Raw genomic sequence first — 15,819 nt, forward strand, 5'->3', positions numbered from 1 at the left:
CTCCCATTACACTCCCCCCTCCATGGATAAAAGGCGGAGGACAAAGGCACACTTTGAGCGAGGCCAAACGCACAAGGAAGCAGCTATCCTGAGACGGCAGTTTAAACCGACGAGAAAGGCGGCGAGATCTGAGAGGATGACAAGGAGGGAATTACCCTTGCCCTTTACAACACAGAACCGCGACTTTCAAGGAAAAGAAACATAAGACCGGGAATTGCAGCTGACGAACGGTGTAGTGTGTGTCAGGTACACAGGGCCCTACCGCACGGATAGCCAGGGCTGGGAGAAGTGGTTGCCACCGTGGTACCATCCTCGACTCTGACAGCAAAGCAACGCCAACGAGTTCAGCACAGCTGTTAAGTTGGAGAAACTGATAGCAGACCGGACTGTTTTATGCTCATGGTTGCATGCAGCAACATTATATGAAGAAAGAGAACTTGAATATATGTTAAGTTTGTGAAACTAAGATTGGTACCCGATACAGAGTGGTCTGACGCTGCGTGGGTGCTCACTCAAAGGTATCTCTTTGAAGCCCCCCCGCCCTTTTTCTGAGAGGGGAAGAAGTGTTGAACTGTAAAATGGAAGTGGTCCTGCAGCGGGTTACATTGAATCCGGTGTACACTCGAAAGTCTTCGATTGTCTGTAAATTGAAGTTGGTCTGAGCCTGGCTGAGGTGGACTAATGGTAGAAAAAGGTCTGATCCGAGGAGAGGGGGATCCTGGGTGAAGAGTAAAACACCCAAGAAGATTGTTAAGAAAATGTGAACCCGACTGAGGGAGCCTACAGATTAAAGTTGTTCTGAGCCTGACTGAGAGAGGCAAACGATGGAAGAAGGATCGGAACCCGACTGAGGGGGATCTTGGGTGAAGAGTAAATCGCCCTACGTGAATATTGAGAAAGGAACATTTCTTTATTGTTTATGGGACATCAGATCTTCTAAGTCGAGAGACTTTGCACTAAAGAGACTTGGGCACAGAAGGCCCTGATGTTGGTGAAAGGAACTGGGACCTCGTGCCGGAGGAGCCCTGGAGTGTGCTATGCTCAGGTGACCCACCTTGTCCCATGCTAAAAATGTGGGGAAGGGAGGCGCACAGCCTAACATCTTGACTTATCATTTGTGAACACTTCCTTCTTATTGTCAACATTATACCACACTATTTTGTAGCATAGCAGTAAGGATTGGCAATAGTTATTTCTTTTAGTAAAGGCCCTTTTATTTGACTAGACACCACAAGGACTGCATTGTTATTATTTGATAGTCATAGCTTGCTCCCATCTTAGATTTAGGTTTAGATTAGGCGTTTATCTCACCCATTTTGCAGTTGAGTAAACACCCTTTAACTGTGATTATTTGTGCATGTCTTAACTTTATACCATGCCTTCCTTACAATACATACTCAAAATTGTACCTCATGGTTGACAGATTTTTCTTTCATGAGTCACCATATCCAAGGGCAGAAAGTACAGGGTGAGAAAGGTTCACAGATTCGGGGTGAATTGGGACCATGTTTCAGGGTAAGCAAGGTGCAAAAGGTTGCTGGGGGCATGTGGAGCAGGGTGGCACAGGAATCCAGGAGCAAATGGTAAAAGGTGAGCCAAGTGAACATGGCTCATTGTAAGCTACCAAATGTTGGTCACAGTGAAGTGTGCGAATATGTAATAGCATTGCTTGGTGGAACATGGTTGAGGGGCACCTAAGAATATAAGGTTCATGGTGAATAGGTAGCACCTGGTTCAGCATGACCAAGTGGCATATGGATCACAGAGTTGTGAACGCACATGGGGTGCCAAGACAAACAGTACATTGATCATGGTCAATCAGAGGGCATGGAGATAGGTAAGCAGCAAGCAGATGTATACAGGAAGACAAAGGAAACATGAGGTATGGCTATCTATCATAATCCTGAGTAAGGAGTCAAAAAGAAAATTAGGGCAAGGTAACTATTTACCATATGAAATTGGATAAGAGAAGCATGAGGTAGGGTGACTAACAGGGCTGTGAAGCAGTAAAACCAACCAATAATGGAGCAGGTAGACAAAGTCTCAAGGGCCTAGACACCTACCATTGAAACCTGCCAACTCCTGTGCTTATCCTTTTGCTTCCTGCTGCCACGCCCCAGTGGGCCTGCCACTCCTCATACTCTCCTCCTTTCACCTTCTGATGGTCTTTTATCAACTCTTCCAAGTCTCTCTCCAAAACCCACTGATATTCCTTTACCACCTTCTCCAAGACTCTCTCCACCTCCCTCTGATCATATGGGTAGCCTGACCAACAAATAATGGGGCATGATAACAACCAAGCACATGCTTTTGGGTGCCCAATGGGCACACAGTTCGAGTTGGCCAGAGGACACATGGTACAAGGGGTTTGGCAAAGGAGCTGCCAGCAGTAGGTGACAAATGCAGAGATGATGCAGATAGCCAGTAAGCACAAGGGAAAGAGTAGCCAACGGGAACATCAGGGAAGGCAGCCAACAAACCATGTGGGAGTGTGACCACAGCGAACATGGGGAAGGGCAGCCATAGACCAACAGCCCCAAGTGGGGAGGGAAAGTGCATGAGTAGAGTGACCAATCAGTGGGCACATGAGGGAGGTTGACCAAGTGACAAAAAAAGCATGACCAAAAGTTTTATGGGGATAACACCAGTAGGATATGGAGGATGAAAACCAATGGCATATGGAGCAGGGAAACCAACTGAAAATGGAGGTAGCAAGAGTATTGTTAAAGGTGACAGTGAGATCAACAGCAAATAGTGTAGGGTAACCATCAGCACATTGGGTTGAGAGACCATCAGCATATGGACAGGGAAACCAACAACACAGGGCAGTATGAACACCAACACAACATGTGACAGAGAGAGACCAAAGACACATGGAGCAGTGAGGCCATCAACACATGGAGTAGTGCGATCAACGGTGCACGGGCCACCAACAAAGTGAAATGAATGAAACTACGTTACCTCCTTCAATAATTGTGATGGGTCCTCCAAAGTAACATCTTTTAAGTATGAACTGGTAAAGCTCCTGAGAACAGTAGTAGGACATGGTGTTACATCAGTCACTGGCTCAGAACATTCAGCGGCAAAAGGACTGGAAGTGGAAACATACGTTTGACCAGTTGGTTTGATGGTTTTGAAAATGGTTCCTTTTGATGTTCTTTGAAATGGCTGCAAACTGCCAGATACGATCTGTTCGGTTGAATGTTTGTGCCTGAACCCCACAGTGTGCTCTCGAGTTGGGATCCAAAGATCTAATGCTGCCACAGAATAAGTCGGTTTTTTAACTCTAGAAGGCACCTCTTCATTCTCAGAGTTGTCCATGAACTCTATCTCAAACTCATGCGATTCTTCACTGCTGCTTTCGCTGGTAAAGCTGTCTTCTGAATCCTCCAAAGAGCTGGCACACTCATCGTCACCAGTTTCCTTCTTCATCAAGTGTCTGTTTGCATATTTCTAATGAATAAAACAAAACCACACAGCATAAGCACTCTATCCTGGCAAGCATGCATCTATGTTACCTCCAATTTATAATGCTGCTACCTTTCTTTAGGAAATTATTGATGTGGTGTATAGAACTCTCATGAAGGATCGCAAAATACCTCAGAGCATGGGCGATATAAAAAAAGAAACATGCTTATCAGCCAGAACATTATGGGTGCTGGAAATACTTCACGAAAGACACTTTAGCAGAAAAAAAGATACATTAAGTTCAAGATTTTTTAATGTTGTGTATTTGTAAAAGAAAATAATATATGAAACCTTTAGAAAACAACCCTACCTTGAGGAAGTCCCCTGACTTCCACTGGAGACATCTAATGTGGTGACTTTGGAGGCCTAGTGCCCCTTCCAGCTAGTGTGTGACGGACCCTGGAGTGAGATAGGGTGGATCCCCTGGCTACTGTTACTTAGTCCCAGTCACTGAGCAGTGGACAGTCGCATGCAGCATCCCTCCCTGTTTTAAGCAAAGGGGTCCTCAGGAATATCCGGTACTTACTTCCCTCAAGTTACTTCTCACCAACCATAGCAGAGTTAAACCACCATAAACACTCTGGTCCTTGGAGGACTCAATCCCCAATAAATTGCCCTGACCCTTTAAAAGTTGATAGCTCCCAAGTCTGAGAATCAGAAACAACATGGAACCAGCAACAGAGCTGCTCTCATGCTCACAAAAAAAGGTACAATTTTGAAATTCCTGCCAGAGGGAGGTTCATGGGCACTGTTCTTTTAAGAGAGTTGAACGCTGTGCAGGAATCAAATCTCTTAATTGTGGGTTCAGAAAAAGATTTATTTTATAGGGCTCTGCCACCCAAGGGTATCCTGGTGTTTAAGAGGAAACTCTAAGGAGAAGAAAGGGGAAATAACAGATCTGTATGGTGTTGGGCAGAATCATATGCAGTACCCTTTGGGAACACCACACACAATTAAGACTACAAGTGACAATACACATTCACCTTTAGTACAAGCCTGTACTACACAGTAAAGTGGTAGCGATGGCTGAGCAGCCAGGCTTATCTCAAACGTAAAGTGAGCAGTATCAATAGTTACACAAAGGACAGCAATTACTATGGTTCAAACAAGCACTGACTCAAGGTTTCTGAGTAAAAGAATATACATTTATTTACACATCAGTTATAAAACATGTCACTATTATCAAGCAGTTCAAAAATCACAATCTTGATACACTACATCACACCCAATAGATTCTGGACAAGTTAAGCTTAAAATGAAGTGTGAGCAAAATGGCACTCCAGTAATTTAAAAGGGAGGGAAAGACAAAGTTAGACAAAAGTTGAGCAGCACCAACAAGTAAGCAAGCAGGGCAATCTAGAAAAAGCAACTACAGTGAGGAAAGAGGCCTGGCCCAAAGTCAATGGACCAAAGTCTTTGCAGAGGATCACACAGTTCAGAGTAGTTCGCAGTTAAGTCTTTGCCAAGAGTTCAGAACGAAGTTGGTCAGACGAAAAGTTACTTTAAAGAATAGAGAATGACAAGCCCTCGGATTGGCAAAAGATTTCAAGCACTTTTACCACGGTCGGATGGAACAAACGACTGGATTTGAACAGTACCTTACATGGAGAAGAAGGATGTAGCTAAGGCGGAAGTTCCTGGCAGGTCCTGCAGGCTCACAGTTCCTGAAGCGACTGTCGGACTGACACGAAGTAGGAAGACTGGAGGGCCCTGCACTGCCCATGGAAGAAACCAGCAGCAGAGCAAATCAATGAATAAAAGGTGCGTTCCTTAAAACCCAAGCAGGGTCCAGTCCTCCTGGCTAACCGGTTCACTGTAGCTGTGCACAGCAAATTCGACCAGAGGAGGGAGGCCTGGCTTGCAGTTTGGCGAACTGGTTGGTCCCACCAGCTCAAGGGGAGAAGATTCCCTGCAGATTTTCCCTGTCGTCGAAGTTTGGAGATTCAGACCCGCAGCCGGGCTTCACCAGGAGGTTCAGTCGTGGTAGAGGTCCTCTTCTGTCAGCTTCTCTTCTCTTCTCGATCCAGTGGCGACTCAGCCTTCTCAGTCCCAGAGACCTGCTTTTATGCAGTTTTCCCCCGTTCACACAGCCTGGCTGTCAATCACACAGCAGGGTGGCTGTCCCGGCGAGACAGTCACCACAGCCAATCACACAGAGTGCGACATGGGTCTCCAAGGAGACCCTGTGCAGGGAGTCTCAAACCCCTCCCTCACATCCTGTCCCCTTCAGACATTCGGGCCCCTAAGGAGGGTTTCTGTGCAGAAGCCTGCCAAAGGTTGTCGAACAAAGGAACCAAACCTGGTTTGGCGCGCAGAGTAAAACACGAGAAAGACTTTTACAAAAAGAATTGGCAAATAAACCCAGCCAGAACCAAATTAAAGTAAAAGTAGTCCAGCGGGTTTAAGTTCAAGGCTACTAAAATAGCCTAAAACAGTACCAAGGCTATTTAAATAGACCGTGGTAGGAAAAATAGGGTAGATACCACTGCCACCAGCCAAATCCTAATGAAAAGGGAACTAAATAATGTTCCATGAGAAACAGACAAAAAGGGATAATTATTAACCCTTTCCAGAACTCCATTTAAGATAGTTTGTACTGGATCTGTGATTTTAAAAAGACTAATAAAGTCAATGGCAACTTTACATGTTCTGGGAGACAGTAGTCAGACCCAAAAAATGGAGTTTAAAGTGGGAAGTCTGAAAAAGACAACCCTGTGTCACTACACTGAAGGTGCTGTGTAACACGCAGTAAAAAGATGATGCCTATGGAGTAGGTGAGGCTCCACATTCTATGAACACAAAAATGTTAAACACACACAGCAAAACACATGTAAGAGTGGGAAAAAAGGTGAAAAAAATGTATCCTAGAAATCCAGCAAAGCTGCTGAGGGACTCAGTAAGTAAGGGAAATTAGCCATTCTGGAGAATTCTCCATAACATACGTGAAAAGATAGGTTTTTAAATATTTTTCCAGAAGGGAGTATGATCTTTGGTCAACCTCTCTGCTATAGAAAGTGTATTCCAGAGTGAGGGGGCCGACACAGAAAACGCTCTGCCACCAACAGACTTCTTTTTAAACCTAGGTAGTACCACCCGACCGCCACTGACAGAAGTAAGATTCCTGGAGGGGCAATAAAGAGCAATCTTTTCCTGAAGGAACAAAGCGCCCTGTTAATGTATTGCCCGATGAGTGAGGCAAAGAGCCTTAAATGTAACTCCACATGTGACTATATTTAGGCAAACCCATAACCAGGCGGGCAACTTTGTTTTGAAGGATGTGAAATCTTTTTTAAAAAATAAAATCGGTTGAGTGAGGAGAACGGCATTGCAGAAATCCATTCTGCCCGATATTGTCGTGGCAACCACCGTACTCTACAAAGATTGTAGTAAAAAAAGGTTACACTTTTTTCAAAACTCAATAAAAAAAAAAACACGTTTTTACAAATAGAACTAACCTGTAGTTCAGGTGACAAGGAAGCAGAGATTTTCACTCCTAGATTTTTCACGGAATCTACCAGTGTAGGAAAAGTCCCCAAAGTGGCAGGCCAAAATTCAGGTGTCCAGATATTGCGTGCCGGCGGGGGACGGACGACCAGGATCTTGGTCTTTTCTCCATTCAGTTTCGGCCAATTGGCATTAATCCAGTCGCCAGTGGCCAGCAAACAAGATCTCAGACACCCAGCTTTCTCCTGACGATGTTAGTGAACTCTAAGGATAAGCTGGGTGTCATCAGCATATGAATAAAAGCAACACCCGAAAGAGTGAATCAAACTAGCAAGGGGACGAATATAAATATTAAACAGCAACAGAGACAGCGCTGACCCCTACAAAACTCTGTGAGTAAGAGGCGATGACTTGGATCTAAAATGGAAGAGCGAAAGTGTCTGTGACCGATGAGATAAAAAGGAGATAGGCATCTCAGGCTCTGCCATCCAGTGGCTTATCTCAGGAATATGTTGACAAGATCAAATGATCAGTGTCAAATGCCGCCGATAAGTCCAGAAGTAACAGAAGGCCAATTCCGCCCTAATCACTAATCCGAGTCATATCATCAACAACCAAAACAATGACCGATTCGGCCCCCACAAGAGGGCGGAATCGAGACTGGAATGAGTCAAGAATTGAGACGTCCTCGAGAAAAAGTCTATCAGCTGAGGTGTCACAATGGCCTCAAGGATCTTAATTAAAAACCTAAGCAGTGAAATGGGCCGATAATTAACTGGCAACACATTTTTCTCTGGTGCTCATTCAGCGAATGCATTCAGAGATCAAAGACACATTACAGTTTTCACTATGTTCGCCTGGAATACTTGTGCAACATGCCCACTGTGAACACCAATGTTGCAATAGTTTCCTTGTAGCACAAGACCAAAAAGCTTGGGTGCGAAACATAGGCACAAAGAAAGGTGCTTCCACCTTGCTTATATTCCAGTAAAACATCCCCAGGACCCGAGCACATGCTCCATAAACCCCACGTACCAGAGGGCCGCAATGAGGAACCTGAGAAAGGAAAAAGTCATCCTTTTAAATGCTTGACCCAACACCAAAGCTTCAAACCATACTCAGGCGGACCTCAGCCAATAATAAAAAGACCACACGTATGCCCCTCCACAGAGGCATACCCTCACAGAACTCCCAACCAGAGGTGCAGCCAGAAATGTCTAACAAGTGGGGCCTGAAGCTAATGTAGTTGGGCCCAGGGAAGTGAAATTAACATTTGTAAATGATAACAGCGCTGCTGATTGGGAATTTACAGATTGGGTGGGCCTTGCCCGCTCAGGCCCTACCCTGTCTATGCCTTTGAATTCACAACTCAAGGGGCATGGGCCACACGGATATAATAGCTCAAGCTTTCAGTCGGGGAGGGGTTGGGTGTAAGAGCTGTGGCAGGGGTGTGTATGACGCTGGAGGGCGAGGAAGGAGTTTGGAGGTGGTTGGAGAATGAGCAAATGATTTGGAGAAGATTGGGGAAAGAGGACGGAGCTGGTTGGAGAGTAGAGGGGGTGATACGGCAGTAAAAGGTGGAGAGAGACTTTGAGGGGCTGTTAGTGCACCATCCGCAGGAGGTGGTGAGAGACTTTGGATGAGGTGGTAGGGGAACATCAGGAGGCAGTGGAGGGATATGTGGAGGAAGTGATAGGAGATCATCAGATGGAGAAACAATGGTTGGAGGGATGAGCCCCTGGGTGCAGCAGTTGGGAGCAGCAGGATCAGCAAAGGAACTGTGAGGGTGGAGTCAACAACCTAGAGCAGAGAAGTTCTGGAGACCCTCTTAAATGCATGTATGGGAAAACTGAGGATGGATAAGGCCTATCGCCACAAGAGCTAAGGAAAAGAGAGGAAGGTTGCTCGTAGATCAGTGGTAGGGAGTCACATAGAGTAGAGGGGTGCAGGAAACCTTTAATCCCAACTTGAGGCTACCAGACAAGCCCCTTGGGAAAACGGAGAACAGAGGGTGCAGGAAGTCCTTAAGTCCAGGCCAGGACTGAGATCAAAGGAGAATAAGTTGGGTCGAACTTGAGAGAAACAAGAGTATAAAAAGGGGTGAATACACCCAGAGAAGCTCAGAATGTAGATCACAGAAAGCACTTAAGACCATCTTGAGACTCCAAACCAATACCCTTGGGGGTGGAGGGACCAAGTAACACAAGAAGACGTACTTAAGTTTCAGTGCCATTTGTTGTTTTGCCCACTTTGTGTTATTTTCCCAAAATTAAAGAACTGTGGTTTAATGGGTATTTCCATCTCTGTGTGGTATCTGAGTCCTGTCGCAATTGTGACACCATTGTACTGCAGAATGAATCCTGTTAGTTTTTGTGTGATAGATTCCATTGAGACTGAAGGACCTTGACGGGAAGTAGGCAGAACAATTATACTTTGCTTAGGATGGCCACAATCCATGCATTGGACCAGCTAATTGAATTTGTGGTGTTGAACAAAAGACCGTGATGCCTATAAACAGGACTTTTTTTCTAAATCAGAGCATTGTGACATATAAACGAAAAGCAACTAATACCAATTTTCAGGTATTATGTTTTTTTTCATAACAACATTTTATTAAGTTGTACAGATCAATTATACATCAACAACGGCATTGTGATCAACAATCTCAACATTCAGCAATACATATTCATATGGGAGATTCAGTTATTAGTCGGCCTCAGGCAGAACTCCTTTGTCCGCTCCTATATTCGAGCTTGGTGTATGTGTCAGCAGGTATGGGTTAATTGATCCTACTTGAAGGTTATAGGCTGGTCAGTAGAGGGGACTGCTTTGTAGCCATCTAGTGAGTGGTGGACTTCTGGTCAGGGCCGGGAATCTGGCAGCATAGTCCATGAAGGGATCCCAGATATTCATAAATTCGATGAGGAAATTATTACGGATCGCGGTCACCTTTTCCGCCACCACAATGTCCCAGCATTTGGACCACCACATAGGTATCGAGGGACCCTCCTCATGTTTCCACAGGCGGGCCATGGCGATTTTTGCTGCAAGAAGTAGATGAGTGCACAACTGAGGTATGTGACCCGAGATTGGCAGTGCTCCGTCCCCTGTTTCCCCTATGAGGATGATCCCCGGATCCCAAGGGATAGTAAGTTCGGTAATGGCTTTGATGTGTTTGATCACCTCCTTCCAGTATGCTTCCGCTTTGAACATGCCCACACCATGTGAATTAATGAGCCGGGATTGTTGCAGCCCCTCCAGCAGTGGTCTTTGGATGAGCCCTGTTGATTTGTACGGGGGTTGCATAGTATCTACAACAGAGTTTGTAGCCACCCTCCCTGTTGGTAATACATTGTGAGCTTTTATGCAGCCTGGTCCAGATTTTTGCCATTCTTCCACCTCTATATCCCGTCCAAGGTCCCTTTCCCATTCAATCATGTATCTTTCTTTTTTTTTGGGGTCGGTTCTGTCCAGGAGACGGTATAGTGTAGACATTTTTCCCCTTTTTGTTGGGGTTGTGAGGGTGCTTTCTAGGGCCGTCAGTTCTCTAGTACATTTCTCTCGAACCGCCCTATTAGTTAACCAGTGCCTCAATTGAATATAATGAAATCGCTCCCTCTCCCCTATCTCAAATTTCTCTTTGCATCTTTCAAATGAGATGGGTGCGCCCTCCTCTAAGAAGTCACTTGTTTTGTGTAGTCCCCCCTCCCTCCAGGGTTGGGAACTATTGGGATTACAGCCTGGTGAAAATTCCGGGTTGTTCCAGATAGGTGACAGCGGGCCCAGTGCGCCCCTAGTGCCCCATTTCCGAGCAGCTGCTTTCCAGCATCGGGCAGTTGTGATTGTAGCGGTCAGAGGGCCTGTGTTTGCTTGCACCTTTCTTTCTGGCAGGTGTGGGAGATCCTCTGGGCTGCCCAGGCACCAGGATTCCTCTATCTGCTTCCATTTTGGGGTGTCCTCTTCCTGAACCCAGGAGAAAGCGTGTGACAGCTGAGCTGCTAGGGTATATCTGGCTATGTCTGGCACCCCCAACCCTCCCTGATTCTTGTCCCTCATCATTATTCGTTTACCAATGCGTGGTTCCCACCCGCCCCCAGACAAATCCCAGCATTTTCCTTTGCATATCTACGAGTACTGGGGCCGGAATGTGGGTCGGTATTGCTGTGCAGGTATAGAGCCATCTGAGGACAATGTTCATTTTTATGGCTGCAATCCGCCCGAACCAGGAGATTTCCCTAGAAGACCAGGTCTTTAAGTCATTTGTGAAATGTGTAATAAGTTGCGGAAAATTTTCAGCATATAGTCGGGCTAGGTCCTCAGTAATTCGTACCCCTAGGTATTCTATCGCGCCTTTTGCCCATGGAATAGGCAATAGTGGGCGGAGGGCAACTCTTTCAAGATCCTGGATATTGACTGCTAGGGCTGATGATTTGTCTAAGTTCATTTTAAACCCTGACAGTGGTCCGAATTTGTCGATTTCTTTCCATAGGGAATTTAGAGATGATGCCAGGTTCGTGGCTGTAATTACGACATCATCCGCGTAAAGGGCGATTTTATATTCCCTGCCACCTATTTTGACCCCCTCAATCCTGGCATTCTGCCTAACCCTAGCTGGAAAGGACTCCATTGATAATGCAAATATCAGAGGTGATAGTGGGCAGCCTTGTCGGGTGCCTCTTGATATCTGTATTGCTTCAGATCTCCTGCCATTAACCCTTAACCGTGTTGTGGGAGTTTGATAATTGGCCATAACCCATTTGATAAAATTCGGACCGAACCCAAAGTTTTCCAATACTGCCCGCAGATACCCCTAGTCCATCATATCAAAAGCTTTATGAGCATCTAATGATTGGACTGCCAGTCTGTCCCCAGTCCTGTGGGCATGTTCAATAATGTCTATTGTTCTCCGGATGTTGTCATGAGTCCCTCTCCCAGGTATAAACCCTGTCTGATCACTGTCAATCAGGTCCGGCAGGACCGCTCCCAGTCTGCCCGCCAACACCTTAGCGAAAATCTTACCGTCATTGTTCATAAGCGTGATCGGGCGGTAGGAGCTGGGCAGTTCAGGAGCTCTCCCGGGTTTATGTAGCAAGACAGTCAGCGATTCCGCCATCAACCCGGTGACAGAGCCTGATACAAGCAACGAGTTGAACAATTACACCATCTCCGGCACTAGAAGCCTGGTGTAGGTCTTGTAAAAAGCTGCGGATAGGCCATCAGCCGTGGGTTTTAACGCTTTGATGGCTTCAGATATTTCCTCTGCCGACACAGGCATCTCGAGGTGCTCCAGCAGGATCGATCTCTGCTTGGGTATTGGTTTTAAGTACTTAGGTAGATTGTCTAGTGCTGTCGGCGACCCGCTCATGATTTCTGAGTGATATCTCGTTAGTTCCGCAATTTTATCCGCGTCACTGTAGAGAGCTCTGCCATCCACTCCAGCTATTGTAATGATATTGTTTCTGCTTCGGGTTTGCTTCAATTTTTGCACTAGCACTCTGTTCGCTTTATTGCCCTTCATGTAATAAAACTGTCTTGTAAAGGCTAGGGACTTAGCAGTGCGGTCGGCGCAGTGCATTTCTAAGGCTGTTTTGGCTTTTCTAAGCTCTCTCTCGGCTTTTCTGGAGTATTGCATTTTCAAAACTGTATCCAGTTGTTTCACCTTCTCCTAGAGCTTGGATGCAGATATGTTGGAGACCCTACGTTGTTCCGCTCCTGCACTAATTAGTGAGCCTCTGACAACCGCCTTCATTGCGTCCCAGATGATATTGATAGCGGTGGTCTCCGTGGTATTTTCCTTGAAGTAATTGACTATTGTGTTCTCGACTTCCATCTTAATACATACATCCAGTAGCAGAGCGTCATTCAATTTCCAGTGTTGTTGTACAGGGAGCTTTAGTCCCGTATAGCTAGCTTTGCCGTAACTGGAGCGTGATCCGAGATCATACAGGTGTGTATCGTGGTTGCTTCCAAGCATGGGTAAATGGCTCCTAAAATTAGAATGAGGTCGATTCTTGAGAAGCCTTTATGAACCTGAGAATAGTGGGAGTAGTCCCTTGAGGTTCCGTTGAAGAGCCTCCAGGCGTCAACGGTTTCCGTTTCCCTTAGTAGCTTGGCCAGAGAGAGTGCTCGTGTGTAGTCGGATTTAGTGGGCGGGAGGGTCTTGTCCATCTGGGGATTTGGCATCGAGTTGAAATCCCTGCCCATGATTAAGTGCCCTTCTAGGAATGCTAAAATGGTTGGGATTAGATTTGTGATAAAGTTAGTTTGGTCGGAGTTGGGCCCATAGATTGCAGCAATTCTGATTGGGAGCTCCTCGAACAGACCTTTGAGCAGAAGATATCTCCCATTTGGATTACTTTTTATGGTGATTTTTGCTAGGGGGACCCTATCACTTAGGTGTATTGTCACTCCCCTCTTCTTTTGGCACGAGGTAGCAAAGTATGCTCTTCGGTATCTGGCAAATTTTACTCTGTGTTCGTCTTCCTGCAGTAGATGAGTTTCCTGAAGGATCGCAATGTCTCCCTCTAATTGCCCAAGCCTGTGTTCTATGGATTTTCGCTTCCGTGGCGAGTTCAGCCCTTGCACATTCCATGATAAAAGAGTTATTGAGCTTGTATCAGCCATGTATTACTGTTCCCTTCTTATTCGAAATTGAGTTCATATCCGCTTGCTGATAGTGGTGTTCCATTTCTGAGGCTGGTTCGATACCTCTGTGGTGCTTTGTTGCTGTTTTCGTTGAACTGTTGTGATGTGATTTAAAGTTCTGGGCCGGGCCACAAGGGCATCCTGACCCAGAGTATTTGTATGCTTTTCGGGAGTTCCTCCTCTCTCTACCGCCCTCCTTTGAACAAACATGTAGGAAAATCAATTCCTACTGCCACTGGGGAACTGGTGGCATTGATGCGCGCATCTTGGCCAACTCGTCCACCGAATGAACCGGTAAACTAGAGAGAATGCCGTGCATCACATTTGGTTATATGTCGGTTTCTGTCTCAGGATATGCATACGCTTCAACGTGATCCCCCCTTCTTCTGTTGGACCCGTAGGTCCTTCCATCTTGTTTAGCTTTGAATGGCTTGTTCCACTGTAAAGGTGACCCGCTCCACCTACTTAGGTGGATATACATATCTGGATCATCCAGGGGTGGGGGATTTCCCGGGAGGGCCTCGGGGTCTGCGTCGTCGGGTGGGTTTCGACGATTCACTATCGGAGGGTTTCTTGTGCTGGGATTGAGATGTTTCCTCGGAGTCCGACCCGCCTCCTGATTCTCCGATGCCCATGAGTTTATTGGCCTCTTTCAACAAGCGTATTTGTCTTTGAGCTACCTCCCAGTTAAACCTAACTGAAGTTGGAAACCCCCAATAATAGGGAATTTTTTTCCCCCTCAGCCATTCCGTGAGTGGTCTCATGGCTCACCGCTTCTGGAGTGTACCGTTTGCTAAATCCTGAAACAGTGATATCTTAGATCCTTGAAATGCTATTTGACCCATTTGTCGTGCTTCGTTCGTGATTTCATCCTTCAGTTGGTAGAAATGAACCCTTACTAGGACATCAGGGGGGAAATTGGATGTCGGTCTCGGGACTGCCCTGTGTACCCGGTCCAGCTCCAGATTTGCTTCATCCGGCAGGGTTATGATGAACCTAAGCAGCTGAGGTACATAACTTCTTAGTTCTGAGTCTGGGATCGTTGCTGGTATTCCCCGGATGCGGATGTTGTTTCTCCGCGACCGATTTTTCGCATATTCTTGTTTGGTTTCTAAGAGTTCACATCTTTCTTCCAGAGCCCTGATTTTGTCTCCGTCACATTCGACTTCGAATCACTGGTCACAGACTTCTGCCTCGAGCTTCGCCGTCCTCCTCTCCACCTCAATTACTTTTTTGTCCAGAAGGTTAATTTTTTTGGTTACTTCTTCTGTGCTTTTGTGAATTTCCTTTGTCAGTGCTGTGAACAAATCCTGCAGGTCATTCTTGGTCACCATTTGTGCTGCGTTGTTCGCCGATGCTGCATTGGATTGTCCCACTTCACCGGGTAGAGTCTCTGGTGCCTCCCCCTTCTTCGGGTGGTCGGTTGAGGCGCCGGCCATTAATGTCACAATATCCGTTTGCTTCGACACTTTCCCGCTTCTGGACATCTTAATTCACTACTGCCCCCGATATTCTGTCCGCTTGATTACCCTGTCGCAGGGTGGAAGGGATGATCAGAGTTGTAGGAGGTGGAAAAGAGGGGACGGCGTCCCGTCGCGCAGAGCCCACGGGGAGATATGCCGGCCGTAGAGTTGTGGCAGAGCTTATTTGAGCGGCTGCTCTGAACGATGTGCGGGGCGAACGTTACCCCCTCCACAGCCCTCCTCTTCACCTTTCCAGCGTTATGTGTGTGGGCTGTGCAGTGGTCGGGGCCCCGCTCCTTGCCTTCTATTAATGCTCCTGCTGAGCTTGATGCCAGGCTGGGTCTGCCTCCCGCTTCCAGGGCCAAGCTGGCGCGAGCAGTTCGTCATGCGCCCAAAGCGCAGCGTGGCGATCTCACAGGGACTCCCGTCTGCCATGGGGATATCGGGTTACCTTATGCGGACGGGGCTCTCGCGGCGAGTAAGTGCTGCGTAGGCGAGGTTCTCCTCGTGTCACTGTGTCATACCATCATCTGAGGCGTTACGAACTCAGGACTCGGATCGGGGCCAAGGCGGTCGCCTCAAGAGGGCCAGATCTGTCATTGAGGACTGTGTTCGCCCCCGGTACGTGTCCCACCCGCCGGGCTTCTTTTTGCTTAGCCGCTGCCCACTCCCCAGGGGGCTTCTCCATGTGGAGTGGGTCACGCCTCCTGATTCCCAGGATCAATTGATGTGCTGCAAGTGCTCGGCGTCCTTCATACAGGCGGCGCGGGTCCGCTTGGATCGATCAGTTCCTCCGGCG

The 15,819-nt window shown here is 46.9% G+C and overlaps 1 protein-coding gene across 1 annotated transcript in view; it reads right to left on the reverse strand.

Moving 5' to 3' along the window:
• Positions 1-15,819, reverse strand: part of SNAPC4 (small nuclear RNA activating complex polypeptide 4) — a 676,731-nt gene that overhangs the window by 304,932 nt on the left and 355,980 nt on the right. The window contains exon 16 of the mRNA XM_069609574.1: positions 2,962-3,453. Within this exon, the coding sequence (XP_069465675.1) occupies positions 2,962-3,453 (492 nt within the window). The remainder of the gene's footprint in view (positions 1-2,961; positions 3,454-15,819) is intronic.

Source organism: Ambystoma mexicanum, chromosome 8 (assembly GCF_040938575.1).
Source record: "Ambystoma mexicanum isolate Mex_15411 chromosome 8, UKY_AmexF1_1, whole genome shotgun sequence".
NCBI lineage: Eukaryota > Metazoa > Chordata > Amphibia > Caudata > Ambystomatidae > Ambystoma > Ambystoma mexicanum.